The 20,485-nt window shown below is 39.6% G+C and overlaps 1 protein-coding gene across 5 annotated transcripts; it reads right to left on the bottom strand.

Moving 5' to 3' along the window:
* Nucleotides 1-1,612: 1,612 nt before the first annotated feature.
* LOC6534048 (ral guanine nucleotide dissociation stimulator-like 1) lies at nt 1,613-19,877 on the bottom strand. Of its 5 annotated transcripts, none has more exons than XM_039373731.2 (7): nt 19,531-19,877; nt 16,297-16,672; nt 4,883-4,984; nt 4,369-4,752; nt 3,809-4,306; nt 3,583-3,735; nt 1,613-3,521 (listed from the first exon to the last, which is right to left on the bottom strand). In XM_039373731.2, the coding sequence occupies exons 2-7, from the start codon at nt 16,321-16,323 to the stop codon at nt 2,376-2,378; spliced, it is 2,310 nt and encodes a 769-aa protein (XP_039229665.1). In that variant the 5' UTR covers nt 16,324-16,672; nt 19,531-19,877; the 3' UTR covers nt 1,613-2,375. The 5 variants fall into 5 exon arrangements, with proteins under 5 accessions (XP_039229665.1, XP_002094734.3, XP_039229666.1 ...); XM_002094698.4 differs by lacking the exons at nt 16,297-16,672; nt 19,531-19,877 and adding exons at nt 8,399-8,947; nt 13,647-14,452; XM_039373732.2 differs by lacking the exon at nt 19,531-19,877 and having other exon boundaries at nt 16,297-16,707.
* Nucleotides 19,878-20,485: the final 608 nt, after the last annotated feature.

Consider the following 20,485-nt stretch of genomic DNA (forward strand, 5'->3'; position numbering starts at 1 on the left):
GTTGTGACCCTGTCTTATCAATTTTCTCTGTGGGTATGTGTTGAATTATGTCATTCCAACTGCGTCATTGTGTCTGCTTGAGGTTATCGATTATTCCTTCTCAGTTATGACGAAACGCTTTTGTACGCTAGAAATTGCTTTTACCTCCTTCACTATTCCCCACTCACTGGTTTGCTTCCGTTGCACTGAAAAAAATATAGTCATAACTAAGTCATAACATGTCATAAACGAAATAACACAATCCAAATATTATATGTTTATCTATCCGAATCTATAAGAAATTTATCTGATTCGAAAGTGATAAACTCAGTTGTCATAAATTTGATTTAATTTTTAACCCATTGCCATTGAACAACCGATTTGGTTATGATTTTCTTTGTGTGCTCATGACTTGCACAACGATGACGTCATTGTTAACCCCGGAGCTTTCACTATGTTCACCTCCTGCTCACCGCCACGCCCCCTTTTGGCAGCACTCCACTTAGATGTCACCGCCCCCTCTTCAGCCCTTTTGAGCAGCCTCAACGTCAAGTCAAGTCAACTCATTTCCATTTCCATTTGATGCTTGATGCGGATTTTCACCGACTAGTTTGAGAAAGTTTGTTTTTCGAGAGCTTTTCCAGTGGGTCCCGTTGTCCTGCCACGCCCCCTTGCCCTTACATCCTCAATTTGTTTGCCTCCGTGGGTTTTATTATTGCGGAACGAGATTATTTATTTTTTGTCATTGAAGTGATCTAATTAAAGTTTGTGTTGGCCCGAAAATTATACGCGCCAAAAAAGGGGTAAGAAAAGCGAAAATTTGTTTTCAGCGAAAGTTCGGCGGGGGCGGGTCACCCCTTTTGAAGGTGCAACTTGTTTTCGTTTCCGACGACCGAAAGTTGTTAAAAGCCAAAAAAGTAATTTATTTCAGTTTTACTGCCTTCATCTCGTTGCTGTGTCTGTGTGTGTGGGTGTGTGTGTGTTTCAGCCTGCAAATGTAATGAGATGTTTTGACCCGCTAACTTGGTCCTTTCTTCTAACCCCATCCTTTAGCCTTGTAGATGCTGATTTGGTTTGAAGCCTTGGCCAAGTTCTCTTGGCATCGGCTGCTTGATAATCTGATTTTTCCACTTTTCGTCCTTCTTCGCTTTTCACATCGAAATGGGTTAACTTTTTCCGTTGACTCGAGGGTTAAGTTTTCACATAGCCAAACCGGGCTAATCAAAGTTAGAAATCTGTTTTGTTGGATTACTAATAGCTTAAATGGAATGACGAAGATGGGATGACATGATATTTGGAATATATCGATTATGTGATTCTCGAAAGGTGTCTAAGGTTTTTGATTCCGAAAATGAAAGTCACCATCTTGGGTGCCACTTAAAATTAATCTTTTGTAATTTATTTCTTTAAACTTTAATAATCTGACTTACTTACTTTGGACCAAATCCTTGTTGTAAATACACAAGTCACATTATTCATTCTTTTGGTACGATTTATTTTTTAGAAGAACACAATTTATCGTTTTTCACTTTTATATTTACAATATTATTTTGTTTTTCTTCTTTTCTTTCGGCAACTTAAATTTGTATTTAAATATTAATCATATTTAATATGTATAAATCAAAGCAGATTCTTCGTGTATACAGTAAGTGTATAATTGTTTCATTCTCTCATTAATTTTCAATGTAGATAGCTTAGAAAATCTGAAATTCAGTATCTTAATCGGCTAAAGTTATCGATTAACATTATTTGTTGTTGTGCACTCCACTTGGAAACAGTTACATATAGTAGTTATATTTAAATTGGTATTTATAATACACGTACTGTGGGTAAAAACATCTATACAAATATGCTTAGTTGTTTGTGTTTTAAAGACCTCAAAGTTAAGTACAGACAATGAGAATCCTTAAGCCAACTCAATATCCGTTTCAAGATCCAAAATTATTGTACCACATTTAGAATATAAATGTTTGTATATAAGTAAATATACTTAATGTATATGTGTGTTTGTAAATATCAGCAAATATTCCAGTAGAGTCTCTATATAATATATGTTTTGGATTGGGCTTTCAAATCTTATACAACTCAGGCCTTGGAAAATTAAGAGATTACAAAAGTTGGTTAAGTGATAATTGACGGGATTTGAATTAAAAGACATCAATCGAAACAATCGGTAATCGAACTAATCGAATTCGTTTCTTCTACTATCCTTTCACTTTAAAATAAATAACTTAAACGAGCTACGAACCTAAATAGAAATTGGTTTATCCAGTTTTGTCATGAGCGAGTCAAGCTCTAGCTATTTACAATTACCCCCCCAATGTATAATCCTTAACCCCTCACTCCTCGCCCTCGTATCCCAGACACCACAATTGGGACAGGGGCACGGCTGTGGACTAGCTACCCGCCACACCCTCTTCCTTGCGCGGTCTCAGGATAAAGTTGAGGTTGTAGTTCGTGTTGACCGCATAGTAGACATTCGCATTTTTCGGCATCACCAGCTCCTTATCGGGTAGGACCTGCGCCAAGGTATACCTATCCGGATCGTCCTCCAGACCCAATTTAAGCATAGCATTCCGGATCACCTGCGGCGTGCGCTCGTTATTTCCCAGCATAATACTCTTGTACAGCACAATCCCGTCCAGCTCGATGTTGTCCGTTTCGTAGGTCACGCGAATGATGTAGAAATCAGGAGCAGACTGAGGGGTTCCACTTGATGGTTGCACCAGTTGAGCATTGATATGAGGGGATCCCCCATTTGTAGTGCCATTTCCGTGAGATTTCAGGCCATTACCCATGGACTGAGAGTGCGTCAGCTTGCCAGACTGCCGACCGCCGGAGTTACTGGAGTCCAACGACAAATTGGACACACTACTCGAGGCGGACATCAAGGAGGCGTGCTGATGGTGGGCATCCCGATCCAAGGAGTTATGCCTGGAGCTGGTACTACTGTTTAGTTCGCAATAGAACTGCGATCCCGCGCCGCTGCTCGAGTTCGAGTGTATGGAGTCAGTCTTCCGGTGGCCCATAATAGAAGCCGTCGATGAGGCGGTCGTGTTTGTTAAAGAGGTGTTGGTGCTGATCACCGATTTCCGTGGCGCTGGCGGTGGTGGTTCCAGTCGGCAACTCAGCTCAAAGGACTCTCGCTCATCAAACACTGGCATTGAGTTAAACCAATGATCAAAGAGGGCATCCGCCTGGAGATTATATGTATTCGCTGCTCCCTGAAGTAACTTGATCTGGGCCAGAACCTCGAACTCCTTGCGCTTCTTGTCGAAGTTGATGAGCTTATTCTCGGTGAGGTAGTCCGGATTGGCCGTATGGATCATGGTCAGGTCCGTGAGGAATGTACCCAGATAGGGTATCGTGCCATGGGATGTTTGTGTACCCAAATTGAGAATAAGCTTCTGCAGATGCCTATCGCTCTGATCACTGCCAGGATCCGGATTTTTGGCCGTTCCTTCTCGCTTCAACACTTCTCGCAGAGTCCAAGCATTGTTATCCTCCGAGCAAATATTCGCCAGCTCCGTAAAGACTTCCATCTATAAGTGGATAAGCAAGCAAATTAGTATGTTAGTATGTGATTGTAATAAGACAACTTACCCTTTCTTTAGGCAGCACTTCCCAGATCTTGGAGAGGCGGTATATGGAATTGGAGTTTAGAGCCGAAATGATGGCCTTGAGCGAACTAAAGTTTTTGAGCATGCGCAACTCCTGGGCAATATCAATCCATCGTGAGATGTTCAGAGCGCGCTCCTAGTAATTGAAATGCCATTGTTAAATTGCGACTTTAGAATGAAAAATATCATTTATAATAATAGACACCCACCTGAGGCTTCAGGCGATCAATCAGGATACTAGACACCACCCGGAAGAGCACCGCATTGAACTGGTTGATGGTGGCCACCACAGTCTCGGATCCACCACTATCACGTCTTGCCCACGTGTGTCCAAGGCACTGGTGGGGAATCAGTCGCTTAAAGAGTTCCGTATCCATACGCGTCAACTGTTCCGCAAAATGCCGAACGGGCACGTGCGGGAAACGGTATGCCTGCAGGAAGTGGGTAGGTCCACGGTAGATGGGCGATAGGTACAGGCCATTGAACTGGTCCGTGAGGTCATACGAAGAGCCATAGTGACTGGTGATCATGAACTCCTGCATCTGTGGCGAGCCCGCTGCGGATAGCCAGGAGAGACCATTGCTCTCCGTGCCACCGCTGCCGCCTCCATTTCCATAGACTGACTGCCGGATAAGCCGCTCCAGACGACTCAGCACCTTGAGGTGCAGATCAGAACGTTTCAGACGCTTGGTGGCGAAGGCCAGTATCTGTGGGTAAACATATATAATCATTAAATATGAACTTTACAATAAAATGCCAATTTCATTACCTGTTGCAGGTTATCCTCGTGCCAATCTTCCGGGAATCCATCCAGCCAGACATGCAGCGCTGAGACTAGGGTTTTCTTGTGCTGCTCGTGAATGGAGGCGTGGGGATCGTAGGCGGGATCCATGTCGTGTCCATTTTGCTGGGACTGCTCCAACTCCTCCAGGTGCTTCTCATGCAGCGCATCGTACCGCTGCGTCAGCAGACTGAGCACCTGCTTGGGCGTGGAGAAGGTGCGATAGGTGGACAGGAAGACGTTGATGAAGGTGGACTCCAGCTCCCCGTCGTCGGTGGCCAACGCCTCCACCAATCGAGCCAATGTCGCCGCTTTTACGAAACGCACTCGCACAGTCTCCCACTCCAGATGGGAAATCTCATCATCTGAGTCCTGCAAGTAATGAAAATAACATCGTAGAAGTTTAGATTACCTTTTCAGATATAGATAGATCTTTGTATCTTTAAATTGAGCTGCCAAGCCATTGCAGCTGACTAGGTAATTGATATTGGGGATTACTCACATTGCTGGCTGTGGGCGTTGGTCGGTGGTATCGCACTTTCTTCAGGTAAACGGTGAAAATTGCATTCTTCTCGTGCTCTTCGCCCCAGAGGCGCCACGTGGGCTGCAAGGTAATGGAAAAGGAAAGTGGATTAGTCTAGCTGACAGTGATTGCTTTTTGTTTTTGGCTTAAGCGCTTAACGACTGAACTTTGTGTGGAAACTTGGGCTTAACAGCGTCAAAAGTAGTAAATCTAGGGAGAAAGTATTAAACAAAATAAAGACTCGATAAATCAATAAAAATATTATAAAATAATTGCTTAACGCTATGTCAAAGTCAAAGATCAGGGCTTATTTATAGCCTATCAAATGTATCATTCGTCTATATTTAGCTGCAGTTTCCGACGTATTTTAATTTATTTCCCCTTAATACGCGAGTTCAACAATTTTTAAATATTCCCAATATAAACATTAAGGCTTTCGATTTTTGCACATTGTTTTGAATGTGGAAAATATTTGTTTTTGTGGAAACTCGCTTGTCTGGCATTTCCATGTCCATTTCCGTTTCGTGTGGCATCTTTGGCAATGTTAAGGCCCAAACAACATTTGTTCATGTCTGGTCGTGGTATTTTAATTGATACATAAATTCTTTGCTAATTTGTTGGATAGAGCACAACTAAATGTGTTTCAAAAGAGCTGAAAATGAGAATTTTTAAATTTGTTTGGCCTAATTGGAAATGAAACAAGGAATTTTTACAAATCTGAAAAATTGCGCAATTTATAGTTTTAGATCAAAATTGCTCGTTCAAGCTTGTAGACAATAAAATGCCAACTGCAAAGTTGTCTTTTGGATCAGTTTCACACGCATTTATTCATGTATAGCACATAGTTATACCACTTATTTCCCAAGGCCCCATTGCCTCCGGAAAATGCCCAACATATTTTCGCTTAATCAACGTCGAAGCATTAAAATTCTAATTACAAAATGCCTTCTGTGTTTATGTAAAAACTATGTAAATACTCGTAACACACGCAGACGAGCCCACATAAATGAGTGCATAAGTATTTCAATTGAAATTTACTCGCAGCAATGCCAAAAGCGTGAAAAAGCATTAAACGAGAACTGAATGAATAAACGAGCAGCAACAGCAACAACAACAGCAACCACAAAGGGAAAGGCACGCAAAGTTCGGATGTGAGTGTTGGTGGCGCCCCCCAATAATAAACAGCAACAAAAGTTACAACAAAGCCGTGGATTAGCACAAGTCTCTAAAAAAAAGATTTCTCTACAGAGAGAAAAAATATCAAAATTGCTTAGTTAAGTCCTTAGGGATCTAGCTCAGATTTAAAGGAAACTGGAAGATATAGTACTATTCTTTGCCTACTATTAAATTTTGATAAAATTATTTTAGAATATTTACCAAATTTATATTATGTGAAATGCTTAAATATCTTTGTGTATTTTCTATTTTATTATAATAACCATATTTTAATTGTAAATTTGGCACATGAGCACAAGGTAAACTTATGCTAAATATTTTGGAAAAATGCATAATTTTTTCTCTGTGCGAGGCGACAATAGCAACAACATCCAGCTGACCCCAAACGAGAATCCAAATAGGAATGCAAAAACATAAACATGATTTGATGGGTGTGGGGGGTGGTGGGTAAGAGGGGGCTCCACACACGAACAAGGGGTCATCCATCCTAGACAGACAGACACGAATCTCATGTTGATCCAATTAATTGCCCGCATGCGCTTTGATTACAGCAAAACAAAGGCGAAGCAAATTGCTTAAATGTTTAGTTCACTTTAGACAGCCAGCATTTCGTAAATTTTTATTGAAGTACTTTAATATTTCGTAAAAACATGGAACTCTACAAAATGTGTACACACTTTTTCAGGCCCCCAGGCCCAAGGCGTTAAGTGGCAGACAAGTGAGGGGAAAATTGCTGATTTTTTGTGTAATTGTGCATAAGATTTTGGTGTTTGCGCTGAGATGGATCTGAAAACAGCTGAAACATTTCCAAATGGCCTTGCAAAAATACAAGACACGATGTGGCAATGTAGGGGCATTAAAAGTGGGCTAATCTAGCCTCACTTTGCATTAAACAAAAAGTGTTGTAAGTACGCCTATCAGCTATTGAAAAAATGATGTTTGACTAGAGCTTCCTGCTGAAAATGCGAAAACATAAGAAAGAAAATTGCAATTGTTTTTATCTAATTGTTGCTTAATGGCTGCTTTCTGTTTTATTTTTCGACTGGCTGATTTACAGGCACTTCCCCTTCCCAAATTCATTAAGCATACATATACAATGTGAAGGCAACATTTAATCAATTCCGATTCACGATCATCGACGCCGGCAGCGACTTTTCGACTTTTCCTTAGCGGCATCTGCCAAAAACTTTGCCCGCTGTTCTTGATTCGCATTGTGGAAAACAGATATGTACATACATATAAAACATACATACATATGTATAAACATGTAGCGTATAGGTATTTATTTAATTTATTTGTTATTTATTTGGCGTTTTCTGCTTTGGATGCCTTATACGCGCTGTGTTCATTTGCTGCGATCATTTGGATCTGTGCTGTTTAATTAATGACGCATTATGGCAGCCCAGTTCAATTCCACATTTGCGTCAAAAGTGTAGGGAATACTAGTACTGCTGCTTAAAAATGATTTAAGGCCATTTATTCGGTAGTAAATCAAGTTATAATGGACATTGATTTATTGCCTGCATGCTGAATATTTGACCCAATACTCTTAGATATTATCGTGCATCGGTACATTAAATTTAAACACTTATCTGAGAAAGACTATGTTTTAATGAAATTTCCTCTGAATATACGATTAAACGTTGTTAGGTGACAAGTTCAGTCATTCACTTCCGCCTGTGAATCTCACTAATCTATTATTATCACTAAGTTCAAGTTCGTAGACAATCAAGTGGGTATTTCGTGCTATCAGACACTTTGCTTTGTACTTAAATTTAACCGAATTAACTGAATTTAGAACTAAATTAAGTTGCAACTGGATGGGTTTCGGAAACACATTTGAGGTGGAGGAAACTCACAATTGCCACGACAATTTCGCTTCAATTATTTGTCTATTGCCTGAGCTCAGCGCCTTAAATTCTTGCATGCAACTCGAGCAATTAATTAGTGTCAATTAGGCAATCAATTGAGTAAACATAATTAAGCCGGATGTGACTCAGGTATCTGCAACTCGACGAATGTCTCATACTAAATACAGACAAAGAGCAGCAAAACATGATTCAAAAATGGCATGAACAAAAAACTTTGAATTATCACTCCGTACCTTTTAAATTTAATGTGCAAGCTAATTTCCGAATGATGAAGCTAATTTTCTTTGATCTGTGTATACTACATACATATGTATACTATTATATATAAAATATGTTTTGATAGCCTATTTTTAAATCATAAATATTGTAGTATATTATATCATCCATTAGTTACTATACACTCAACAAAAGCCAACTGAAATTTTGACAAATATTTTACGCCATTTACCTTCGTGTAGGTATAGTTTTTGGCGTGCAGGTCCTTAGTTTTCTTGGAGAGATTCCTCAAGGTGGCTCCCGTGCAGGCACACAGGTACTTCAAGCTGGCCACCACCTTGCGCTCGGCGCTGAGGACCGCGGAGGAGACATCCAGGTCGTCATAGGAGTGATAGGAGCTGTTCCTACGCGGCTTGGCAGATGCGGATCTGGATCGCCGCTGCTTGGCCTCCTGGTGCTTCTGGCACAAGTGAGTTGGCTCCGCCGGAGTCATGGACTTTTTCCGTTGCCTCGGACATGTGTGATGGTGATAGTGCCTCTTGGAATCCTTTGCATCCTGCTGCTGGTGTTGATGGTAGGCGCAGGATTGGCTGGTGGTGTTGTTATTCACCTGCCGCCAGGCATTGCTAAAGTCCGTGTTATCCAGCGGAGGCATCAGGGCGCGATTATATCCTGTCAGATCCTGCAGCTGATACGCGCAGGTGTGACTCTTGATTAGAGCGGGCTTCTGCTGGTGCTTTTGGCTATGCGGGCATTTGCAGTTGGCGCGACTTGTGAAATTCTGTTGGTTTAAGTTTTTGGGGTTTGATTGGAGTTTATTTAGTAGTATTGACGGGGGTGTTAAACTCTGAAGAGTTTGCTTTGTACTTGATCTTGGTCTCTGGCTGTGGTTCATTGATTGACTGCGACCCTCAACCCACTTGAGCTGTCTTCTCAGTTCGTTCACAGAGCCCCTGACCTTGGCTACGATTTGACTCCGAAGGCATACAAGACCACAAACGAGTGGATTGTTCAGCTGTTTGATGTTTATGAGTTACTCACCCCCCGAAAAAAAAACTATAAAAATACCCAAAAATAGAAAAAAAAACAAAACAGCAAACAAACAAACGAAAAGTGTATCTTTGACAAGCGACTTGTACTTCAAGTGGCGCTCACTACTCACTCATCCCCACCATATTTGGTTAATGGGAAGCCATTTCCCCAATGCCTCAGGCTGAATTACTGGCAATTTTTGTTTAACCATTTCATATTGTGTTAGGCGCGTTGCTCATCCCGGCCTAACATCGTAAACAACATCCCAAGTACGACCATTCCGGCCTCCCAATCGGGATGTGTTTAACTTTTACCAGGAAGTTATTACCGCCAACTAGTTTGTTTTCCTTGTTTTCGGGTCTTAGTATTTCACGCCTATTGACAGCTGCGCACAGGTTTCGCCTAGGAAATATATGCATTCGAAAATACTCTATCAATGGAAAGGAACAGGAAAACAGGAACAATAAACAGGCATTTCAAAAAATCAAAATCAGTTTACAAGTCTTCTAAACAAATTCAATATTGAATAATAATTAATAAATATGAACTACATTTTATGAACATTCAAATGATATGATTAATATCAAAATTAGAATATGAAAGTAATCTTAAGCATTTATCCATAAATATTATATGAATTTGCTTATATAAATGGATGCTTATTTTTTCTTTTTGAAGAGCATTTCCGCTTCGTGCAGTTCCAAACAAAACTTTGCAATATTTGCCTAGATAAATATTTTCATGTCTGCGGTGTGGAAACTGCGTTGCGCTTTCCTTTTCTCCATCAGTTTTATGGCATTTACCGCGCCAGAGATGAACTGGCCCAGCCCATTTCATGTAGAGTTTAGCCATAAATTCAGGCCAACTCCGAGCATTTTGCAGTTTTGCTCAATTACAGCCAGTACCGCCGACTCCATGGCCAATTACATAACTTGTTTCTGGCCAAATTCGTGCGAAGAGAAATGTCATTTGGTCGCTAGGTCTTTGAGCCACTTAATCTTGGCTACCAAAAAACAAACACCAATTATTCAGAGGAGGTCAGCGGAGTGGTCGTGCGTGAGGCAAGGGGAAAAAGGTCGGGATCTGGAGGTCCCGGATCTGGAACGTGCCTCGCGTGGCCAAGAGCGTCAAATTATACATTTATGATGCCTTGAAATTAAATAGGCGGGAAATGCATCAAAGACCAAACAATCAAATACGCATCACGAAAATTAAATCGAGCACAAACAAATTTACACCACATAAATATAGTCGAATGCCGACCGATAATTGAGGCACGTCCGTCTTGCATGCGTCATTTTGTGGAGAAGGACTAGGATTTTCTTTCCCTGAGCGAAACTGTGAACTAGATGCAGTCTGAACAAAGCTCCAAAGTCGAGCATGAATAATGCACATGTGGGTTACGAATAGCAATTTATTGGTCGAATTAGTTCTGCGCACTCAACTATTTTCATATGCAAAGATATACTATAAAAATCTATTATGTAGGATAACAACTTCTAATTGTGAAACTAATTTTCAATGCCTTCATTTGCCTAAATATTCCAAAGATACTACATATATAGAAAACCTTCAGTGCTAAAGCTTTCCCTCTAAACAATTTGTAATAATAATTCTCCCAGCTCAACAATTAAGTAACGATTACCCAGCAGATTGCATATTAATTATCATGCAATATTTAAGTCCCACTGCTGGCGATAAGAAATATGCTGGCAAATTCCGCAAGTATAAGAAAGCTACTCCAAGTTACACTTTGAGCCCAGAATTGATTAGATTAAATCCTTCAAAGCTTAAGGCCAAACAACCCATTTCCATATACATACTTATGATTGCAAATATGCGCATACATATAGAAATCATTTTTGTTTGAGATGCCTTGGTATAATCAATATGCACATACATTGCACTCGATTCGTACCAAGCCCCAGAACCTAAATACACTCATTTCATTCACGATTATTATTACAACGAATGCCAAACGAGACCGAGAGAAACAGAACACGACTCGGTGTGGAAATGACGTTTTGCATACGGCTGATATTTTACCTTTTGCGTTTGAATGATTCATCGGAAAGTACCCGGCCCGTGAAATAAAAGTGGCAAAAATAAAGCTCATTAAGTAATGAAATATTATAGTATTATAATGCCAGACGACGGGCAATTGTCAAACATATTCGTGTTTGTGTATACAAGCCCCCAATTATAAAGAACTAACAGCCAAGTATGAGGGGGCGCCTGATTGGAAGATTGGACGGCCCACATCATCTGTCTATATATAGAGCAGGTGACCTTTCCTCCAGAAAAGCGTGTGGGTGGCGTTTTCTGTTTCTGTTTTTCCGCCCGGGGGGGTTTCACTCAATTACAGATCTTTGCAAAAATAGCCAGAAACCAAAACAAAGGAGAGTCGAACCACAACATCAAAGCAATTGCATTTGCATTCGGGGTGAACTTATCAACAAACAGATACAGCTGGGGTCGCACTTTCGATAGCTTAAAAGCGAAAATATATCTAAAGAAATTTATCAATATGTAAAGGTTTAAACCTGTTTCTAAGATAGTTAAATAGTATCCTGATTAAAATATTCGCTTTATATGGAAAAGTATTGTAATTGCTATTGATGTAAAACCATTTCCTTAACGATTTCCTAGTTCTTGGCGGCAATAGATTAGTTTTTCGAAATAAACAATACATTTCGGTTGTCTTGAAAAATGAAAAGACATTTATTTTGACCGCAATTGTAGACACAAATCTCTATTTTTAAATCTACGACCCCTGGCACGAGTTTTGTGAATTGCAGCAACAGAAGCAGCGGCAAAAAACAACGCAAAACAAAATTGAATACACCAAGGGAAAAAAGAAACTGAAACTAAACACCACCAGCCTCCCCTCCCCTCCCCGCAGTCATCCCTGAATGACTGACTGACTAAATGACTGACTGGCTAAATGACTCTGACTGACTGTCAGTTACATGTGACTGCATCCGACGCAGTCGACTTGACAACATTTGCTGCTCCCTCGGTGCACATAAAAAAATTGGGGGAATTATGACCAAATTTAATTGCACCGGCCTACTAAGGCAGGTTCATCAAGATTTTATATAGTTTGATCTTTGGATAAGAGAAAACAAAAGAACAGGAAAACCCTAACAACAATGTTTTAAATTATTAAATAATTCCTTAATCCTCCAAAAGAAAGAAGCCCTTCTGACGAAATTTGGGTTGGAAAGAAATTTAAAAGAAAATATTATATCCCAAATGACATTAGTATTATATCTCTGTTTCGCTATATAACCAATGCCACATCCTGTTGCCATTTCTAATTGGAAAAATCATAATTCATAACCGATTAAACTTTTATTTCACGTGCATGTATCTGTCTCTACCACCGAGCACCCGTCCCGCTCTTTCGGCTATTATCAAACCACATCCGTTGGGCAGCAGAGATGATGTGCAAACAATACAGAAACATATCAACCTAAGCTAAAGCTCGCCACTGAGCCACTGAGCGCATAGCTCCCCACGTAAATTATTTTTATGCATTCCCCCCTCATTCGCCAGTGGGGGGAGGGGATTGGGGGCAGGAAGGGGGCGGAGCTTTTGTTTTGCATACAATGGGAGCTGATAAATGATTTCGAGGGGCACTCCACATAAATGGATAATAAAGGAACGAAAATATAACTGGGACTGCAACTTCAATTCGTTTTCTTCCGTATTCAAAATTCGGGGAATAAGTAAAACAAATTATATATATGTTATTCATAACTTAAGAACAGCCGACCCAAATGTTTCCAAACATAAGTATACAAATTTTAAATGGTTTTTAATTATCATAAATTCTTGAAGCCCCAAAACAAAGCTTCTCACATCTTGGCAGTTCCCACATGATTCATTTAATGCTCGAAAAAATTCCCGAGTGTTATCGATTCATATTCCTTCCCCCAACAAGGTGTTTTATTTCTGTACTCCACTTAGGCGTAAAGTTTCCATACCATTGCCTTTCTATCCATAATCATTGTTGACATTTCCTTGTGAATCGACTCCCAGACACTACAGTAATCCCTGTCCACACAAAACCAGATCAAGTACACACAGCAACTAGTTTTCAGGGTTGAGAATTCTCGGATAAAAAAAGGTGCGCATTATCGATAATTATCCATGTCGTTGACTTAGGGGCGAGGGTCAATAGTAATAAAAGACAAACCACCTAAAACTGACAAACCCTCACAATGGTGGCACTACAATGTTTTTATCTTATCTAAAGTTTTTAACACAGTGCCAGTGTATTGCAAAAATAATATATTATTATTATAATATATTAGTAACAAAAATTATTTGAGTGTATCAACATTCGAGTGACCACTGTGAGGACAGGATAAAAACCAATAGATCTAAAGTGCGCTCCTTTCTAATCCGGCCTGATGGATTGCGCTGTTTTTTTGTTTTTTTACCATTTGAGATTGGCTTTTGTTCCTTGAGAAATGTTGCTGAGATTTCCACGGATGCGCTGCTGGGGTTTTCCTATCCGTTATCCTCTTCGCGTCGGTTTGCTTTAATGTACACGTCTCCTTTAATGGCTTCTGGTGTTTTATTTTTACACCCAAGTGCAGTTCAGTGGGTGGTGCGGGTGGCGGGGGCGGTGAATAAGTAGAAGGCAAGTAAAATCGATATTCCTGCTGCTCTTTTTGTGTTCTGGGCTTCTGTGCTTCTGTGCTCTGTGGTCTGCCCGCTATACCGTTGTTCAGCTTCCTGGGAACGATGAGTCAACGGGACATAGAGAAACACACCCAGGAGCAAGCAGTGGAGGTGGGGGGGTTGGTATTGGTATTTGGTTCTCTAGTTAGTGGTAAGTGGTGAATCCTTGGTCCGCGAAGAAGGGTTCGTTGCACTACGTCTATGCGTCTGCCTTGCAATCTCCGTTTTGCTCTCGTGCTTTAGCACGCCTTCCCTACTATTTATTTGTTTTCTTTTCACTTTTATCTCTTTTCCTTTTGCTAATGCTGCACTCGCACACACGTAAACAGCGATTTTCGGGATACCGCTTGCATTTTCATTCGCTTGGCTGAAAATCTCAACATGAGATATCCATGTTATTACAAAAACATTATACAAAATTCACATTCAGGGGTTTATCCACTGGGAAAAGGGGAGCGTAGGGGGCGCAGAGCGTAAAACGCGCGCGAGACACACACACAAAGCTCTCGGCAGAGAGACACGCGACACAACCGCCGCCAACAACAGTCGAAGACGAACTCTGCCCGCTTAGAACAAACGACCGCCCGAAACCCCATCGTCTGTATCCAACTCTCGTTTACTCTCTCCCACTCGCACTCTCTCTCTGTCGGGGATCAACTCTCTTCGAATAAGAACACAAGCATTTTCGAGGGATGTTCTTACTCGACGGATGTAACAGTAGCATCCCTGTTGAGACGCTCTGCCAATTACGCTCTCTCTCGCTTTTTCTCAGGTACCCAAGTTTTCGACCGTGGGAACTGGCGAAACACCCACTATGGTTTTACACTTGCTTGAAGGTATATTGGTTACAAAACTTTAAATAAATGTGATTGCTACTGCAATGCGCAGAATGCAAAGCTAGTATACACAATGTATTCTAGTATGAGTTTTTTCAGAATTTAACAATATATGAAAAATATTGTGTTTTTGTCAATAAACTTAACTTAAACTTCTGCAAAATAAACTGTTATCTTAAAATGCAATCAAATTAGAATCGAATATTTAAATGAATTTACTTTGTATGTGTTTTGTACGGCACGGTAACATACAAGTCTGAAGAAATTCATTTATATTAATTGCTTCAAAACAAATTCTTGGTGACCATTGTCTAGCTAAATAAGTTTTCCAAAATAAAATAAGTACACGGTATGTAAATGTCGTATCAGAACGAGCTTTGCCCATTCTCGCTCTGTTTATGTTTTTTCCGATGAGCAATTGACTGGGTTGTTTGTTTCTAATCAGAACTCTCTCACACACTCTCTCTCTCAATGTTTAGTATTTTTTGGTATATTTTGGGGCAACTTTACACTGACCCCCACAATAGCATTTGTTTTCATTATCGCTACACATTTATCAATGGAATTTATGGGTCTCCTAAAACTTTAAGACCTGGAGGATTTTTTCCGAATTTTTGATTAATGCCAACAAAGAAATTTAAATAATTTTCTTCCATGTTTTGTTTGGCTTTTGAGGCTATCATTTGACCAACCATCGAAACATGTGAACTGGAATGACATAATTATGGAAATGGGAATACCTAGTGTTGTCTGGTATTTGGTAACGATTTAAAGAAAGCTGGCGGGGAAATCAATAAGCAGAAATATTAATAAACGTGCATTTACGTAAGCGCCAATCAAACGATGTCTGTTGTTTTGTTTGTTGCTTGTAGACATTGGATAAATATTCGAGCCCGAAAGCACGTCAATTGATCAATTAGCGAATGCAACAAGTTTAAATACAAAAAAGGGCGGTGATATTTGTTATGCACTTGGGATGCTGATAACGAATTTTACATAAAGCGAGAAAAATAGATCTTTTAAAGATTGCACACCAAATTGCTTAATGATTTCGGCTTATAAATAAAGTGGTTTAAGCTTTTTTTTAACTTACTAGACTCAATAATTATTTAATTTAATTCTTAGTTTATCGTTTAGTTATTTTTGGAAATAATGCTTATCTAAGCATACGTCATTATATACATATATGTACATAATATACATATATAAATTTTTTAGATGACAACATTTTTATTCCGAAACTTTAGTCATGAAAATAACGCTCTTGGAACAGTGTTCGTGATAATAAATTTCACAAAAATTATTCTAGTTTCAGTAACACTTAAAGACATTTGTTTAATTTGCTATTTCGGAACCACTTCAATAAAAATGTTATAACATATTTAGTTCACATTGATTTGGTCTACCGACTATTTGACCAAATAATTAGCAAGCCTGGGCCAAAGACTTCCACACAAAGTTCGGTGCTCAGCGAGATACTTTCAAAATGACTTTCTATGCATTTCCCTGTTACTTTCTACGCTGGCTATATACTAGAGTACATGAACAAGATAATGGGTTAGCAACTCACCAAACTGTCGGCCACATTTTGACTCATTATAGTCTGCAGCGTTGACGATGGCCAGATGCTGCAATTACTTCAAGGTGCGTGCTGCTCAAAATCTGGTGCGATGCAATTTCCGATGGCGGTGTTGTAGATGCTGATGATAGTAGTGATGATGACTGGTATCTGTCGGATACGCGCATTTTGGCTTGGCACAGCTAACGGCGAACAAAGACTCGAAATCACACTCTTTGGGCGGACACGTGTAACGCGTTTACTTATTTATTTTCGTTTTGGGTTGTGCAATTCACTCGGCCAAGCGGATGTATCTGCAAGATACGCGACCAAACTTGCAATCGTATCGACACAAATTTCAAGTTTTCTTTTCCATTTCGTTACCAAACTGCAAGAAAGCGACAAAGCATTCGGGTGAAAACCATTTCAACTCAATGGAAAGTGCGACAGCAGCAGCAGCCCGTAAATGAAACGGTCAATAAAAATTTAAAAAAAAAAAACGAAGTTATAAAAAATGAACCACAACCGAGCGCACACACATTGTTGGCATTCCAGAGGCTTAGAAGCCAAGACCGCGGAGACCAAGCGCCATCGACCGCCCAGCAACAACTAACCCGCAAAGCCACCGCAATAATATGAATGCGGTTTGAACGTGGCGCGCAACTGATTTACGATATTCGCTGGGGAGCTACAGTGGGTCGGCATTCGAGTGTTTTTAATAAAAATCTATTATTCTGTATTACAAAACTGCGTTCAACAATGGTAACTTGAGGGCTTACAAAAACGTGCATTTAATAATTGTTTTTAAAACCATTATCACTAATGTCAAATGCACTTCGAGTCGTTAACTAATTATAATGTTCTTATACTTGTAAATTATCGTTCGTTATTTGTACTTCTGCGAATTCCACTGTGGCAATCTACAAAAAAGACAGCAGCTGTGGAGTTGACAGCACCTAATGATGGATTTCTTTTTTACGACTCGTAATCGCAGTTGCCCATTTTTACTGCGGGGAAAGAGTTGCTCGAAAGATAGCGGCTCGACTCGAATTATTTAGCTAACGCAAAACAAAAACATTAATGAAAGTTTTTTTCAGCAGAGCCGTTGTTTTTGCTAGTTTATGCTTCTACCTGTTCGCATTGGATCGCTGGCTTGCCATATATACATATATAGGTATGTGTTCTGAATAGTTCCCGCCGACATACATATGTACATGAAAAAATGCGGAAAATGTTTGGTCAGACAATACCTGGCCCAAAGAAAACAAAACAAAACAAACGAAGAACAGGTAGACGAATATCGTCAACTTTAAGAGGCTTGCCAAACGCACAGGGAGAATCGGAGAAAGATACAAAATCTGAGAGATACGCATTCAGAGAACGCTCAGAATCGATCATATGTTTAATGTTTCCATGCTTAAAAGAGAGAAGGAACCTACGAATATCGTAGGAATTCGATTTGTCAAATTTGTAAGTTAAAAAATGGTTTATTTAAATATAACTTTCAACGGTTATTCGTTTTGAACTGGTGCATTAGGGTCGCACATTAATAAGCTCAATTAAAAAAATTTTAATAACTTTTTCAAACAGAGCTAAAGACGCGCATCTCAGTGTCATTAGGGGCAAGTCTGTTTGGCCAAACACAAACAAAACTTGAAAAATCATCAACCTTGATTACCTTGAGCTCTGAGTGAACCTTCTCAAAGCCCCATAACAACAAGAAGCAGATGAGTTGCACAGAGAAAAATTCCTAAGCAATTGTTTCTTATTTTTAATGCGGCAAAGAAAAAGATTTTTATTTCAAGTAGAATAACGAGATAGAATTAAATTTTAAGCAAACTTTTTTCGCTTTGTGCGACTTTTATGCCAAGCTGAGCTCTTAATTATAAGTTTCTTCCTCTATTGCCATATCCCTACACACGACTTCTTCCCCCTAGTAGGTTCTTAGAAGCAGAAGACATCATCAATTCATTAGCAATTTAAATTTTTAACAAAAGTTAAAACAAGCTGCTCGACGTCAGCGTTTCGCTCTTCCAACTTTGCTCTCTTCCAATTTTGCCGTTCTGTCAGCTCGGAGAGCTTTTTGCGAAATTGGTCGTTGTTTTTTATTTCGCGTTTCGCCTTCTCGCTTCTTACACCTCCACACAGCTGAGCTGGGATCCAAAAGCGATATAAAAATATTTATATATGTTCCAGAGCCCGTGATATATGGGCTATATGGGTGTTGTTGCTGTTCTTGCTGGCCATTATTGACATATGGAAATTGTGAATCGGAGTTGCTTATTTACTCGATTGCCACTTATTTTTTGGCCTGGCTTAAACTGAACTAACTCTCTCCCACTCTCTTTCTCTGTTACTCTCATTCGCGCTCCCTCTTACGATTGCAATCATGATCTCACTCAGTTGTAGTTCTCAGTGTTTTTTTTTTGCCTTACGATATCAAATTGCTTTATTAGCCAAAAATAAAAAAAAGGCCAAAGTCTTTTTAATTCTTAGTTTTTGTTGTTCTGTTTTCCTATTTTTGGTCGATACCATTTCTGTGATTTCTTCTTTGTCACTTTAACACTCGTTTCGAACGTGTTTTTCGGCGGTAACACGCAAGCAGTTCTAAAATATGGTAGCTTTTGATATCAATTTATCTTCAGATCAATTTGGCGTGTCTCTAGACTTTATTATGTCGTTAAGATAGAGGAAAATTCCGTTATTAACAAATGATTTGGCATGTTTTCAAGCAATGAATTAATTCGTAGTGAAGTAAAAATATTTTTTATTTATTTTATTTTCAACTGTTTAATTTTTAACTCGTCATTTTGATACATTTGAATTTATTGGTCGTTACTTTTTAGACTTTTACTTTACTGTAATATTGGCTAGCATCCATTGGTTTTTCCACGACACACAGTTCACAGTTTTCTAGTTAATTTCATAAACTTTTTTGTTGACTATCTCCTGGGCCAACAACTCAAAAAACACGTTGCAATTGGCAACTGGTTTACAGCTATGCAACGGCAAGCACACACACTCGCGGCAATATCTTTATGTACACACACTTGCGAGCGTCTAGGTAGACACAAACACGAGAGCAAACAAATGTTGCAGGTGTGTAAATGCCAATTTTTCACTATATGCAGGCGTTTTTTGTTAATATTTTTACATTTATATTTTCGTGTAATTTGCGCAATTAATTGTAATTATTTGATTAAGTATTTTCGATAAGCGAAAAAACGCTGGGATTTCGTTGTATACCTTTTAGATTTTCATGCTGCTTGACTATATGTGTATATATTTTGGTTGCTGCCACTTTTGTGCACTTTTTTTCACACACAAACTCGAAACAGAAAATGCCATTAATGATACGCTGTTGTTGTTGTTGTAGTAGTTATTGTTGTTGTCTTGAGCACTGGAAATTTTCGTTACGCTTTGGCAGACATTACGAGCCACGCTCCGCATCCGCGACCCCCAATCCACAACATCCGCAATCCGCCAGCGATGTGATGGCTATATCTATATTGTTGTTGCCGCGGTTTTTTGGACTACTGGGATCCGAACTCGGACTCGTCTATCTTTGGTAACACGTACTTTGCGACTGAGGTGAGAGCACCTGCCCAAGCACACGCCGAACTCGAAACTGAAGCTGGTCCCGTCCCGTCTTTTGGCCAAGAGTCTCCATCTCTCTCTCTCTCTCTCTTGCTCTCTCTCCCTCTCTTTCTCTGCGGATGTTAGTTAACAAAGGCAGGTGAGAGCGGCTGTGGTAGCTCTGATTTTTCGACCAAACGATCTACCTGGGTGAACAGCCACAGAGCCAGAGACCCATGGTAAAGCGATCCAGCGAATATCGTAACGAATATGTAGGAATCTCTTTCATACCATAGATTTCTGATCGAGACTGGCAATAGCTCCCAATTCCAATTGATATTGGCTTATAAGTTTACAAGTAAGAAACAATAAATTTGATCGATCACTCAGTCACTTTTTAATCAAGGATCAAAAAATCTTTAGACTAATTTGCACTTTAAATCTAACTAAAAAACACTTTAGCGTTAATTTGGACAGTAGTCAATCTGCTAGACGAATTTTAAATGCAGGTGTGCCACAGGGTTCTGTCTTAGGACCTACATTGTTTAATATTTTTACACACGATATTCCACAAGCTACAAACTGTGTACTTTCACTGTTTGCTGACGACGCCGCTGTCTACAGT

This window comes from Drosophila yakuba, chromosome 3L, assembly GCF_016746365.2.
Source record: "Drosophila yakuba strain Tai18E2 chromosome 3L, Prin_Dyak_Tai18E2_2.1, whole genome shotgun sequence".
Lineage (NCBI taxonomy): Eukaryota > Metazoa > Arthropoda > Insecta > Diptera > Drosophilidae > Drosophila > Drosophila yakuba.

Excerpts from the sequence above, each read along its gene's own strand:
- LOC6534048 (XM_002094698.4), bottom strand. Across the intron at positions 4,753-4,882 it reads CAACGCCCACAGCCAGCAAT|GACTCAGATGATGAGATTTC; the intron begins GTGAGTAATCCC and ends CATTACTTGCAG. Across the intron at positions 3,736-3,808 it reads TTGATCGCCTGAAGCCTCAG|GAGCGCGCTCTGAACATCTC; the intron begins GTGGGTGTCTAT and ends TTCAATTACTAG.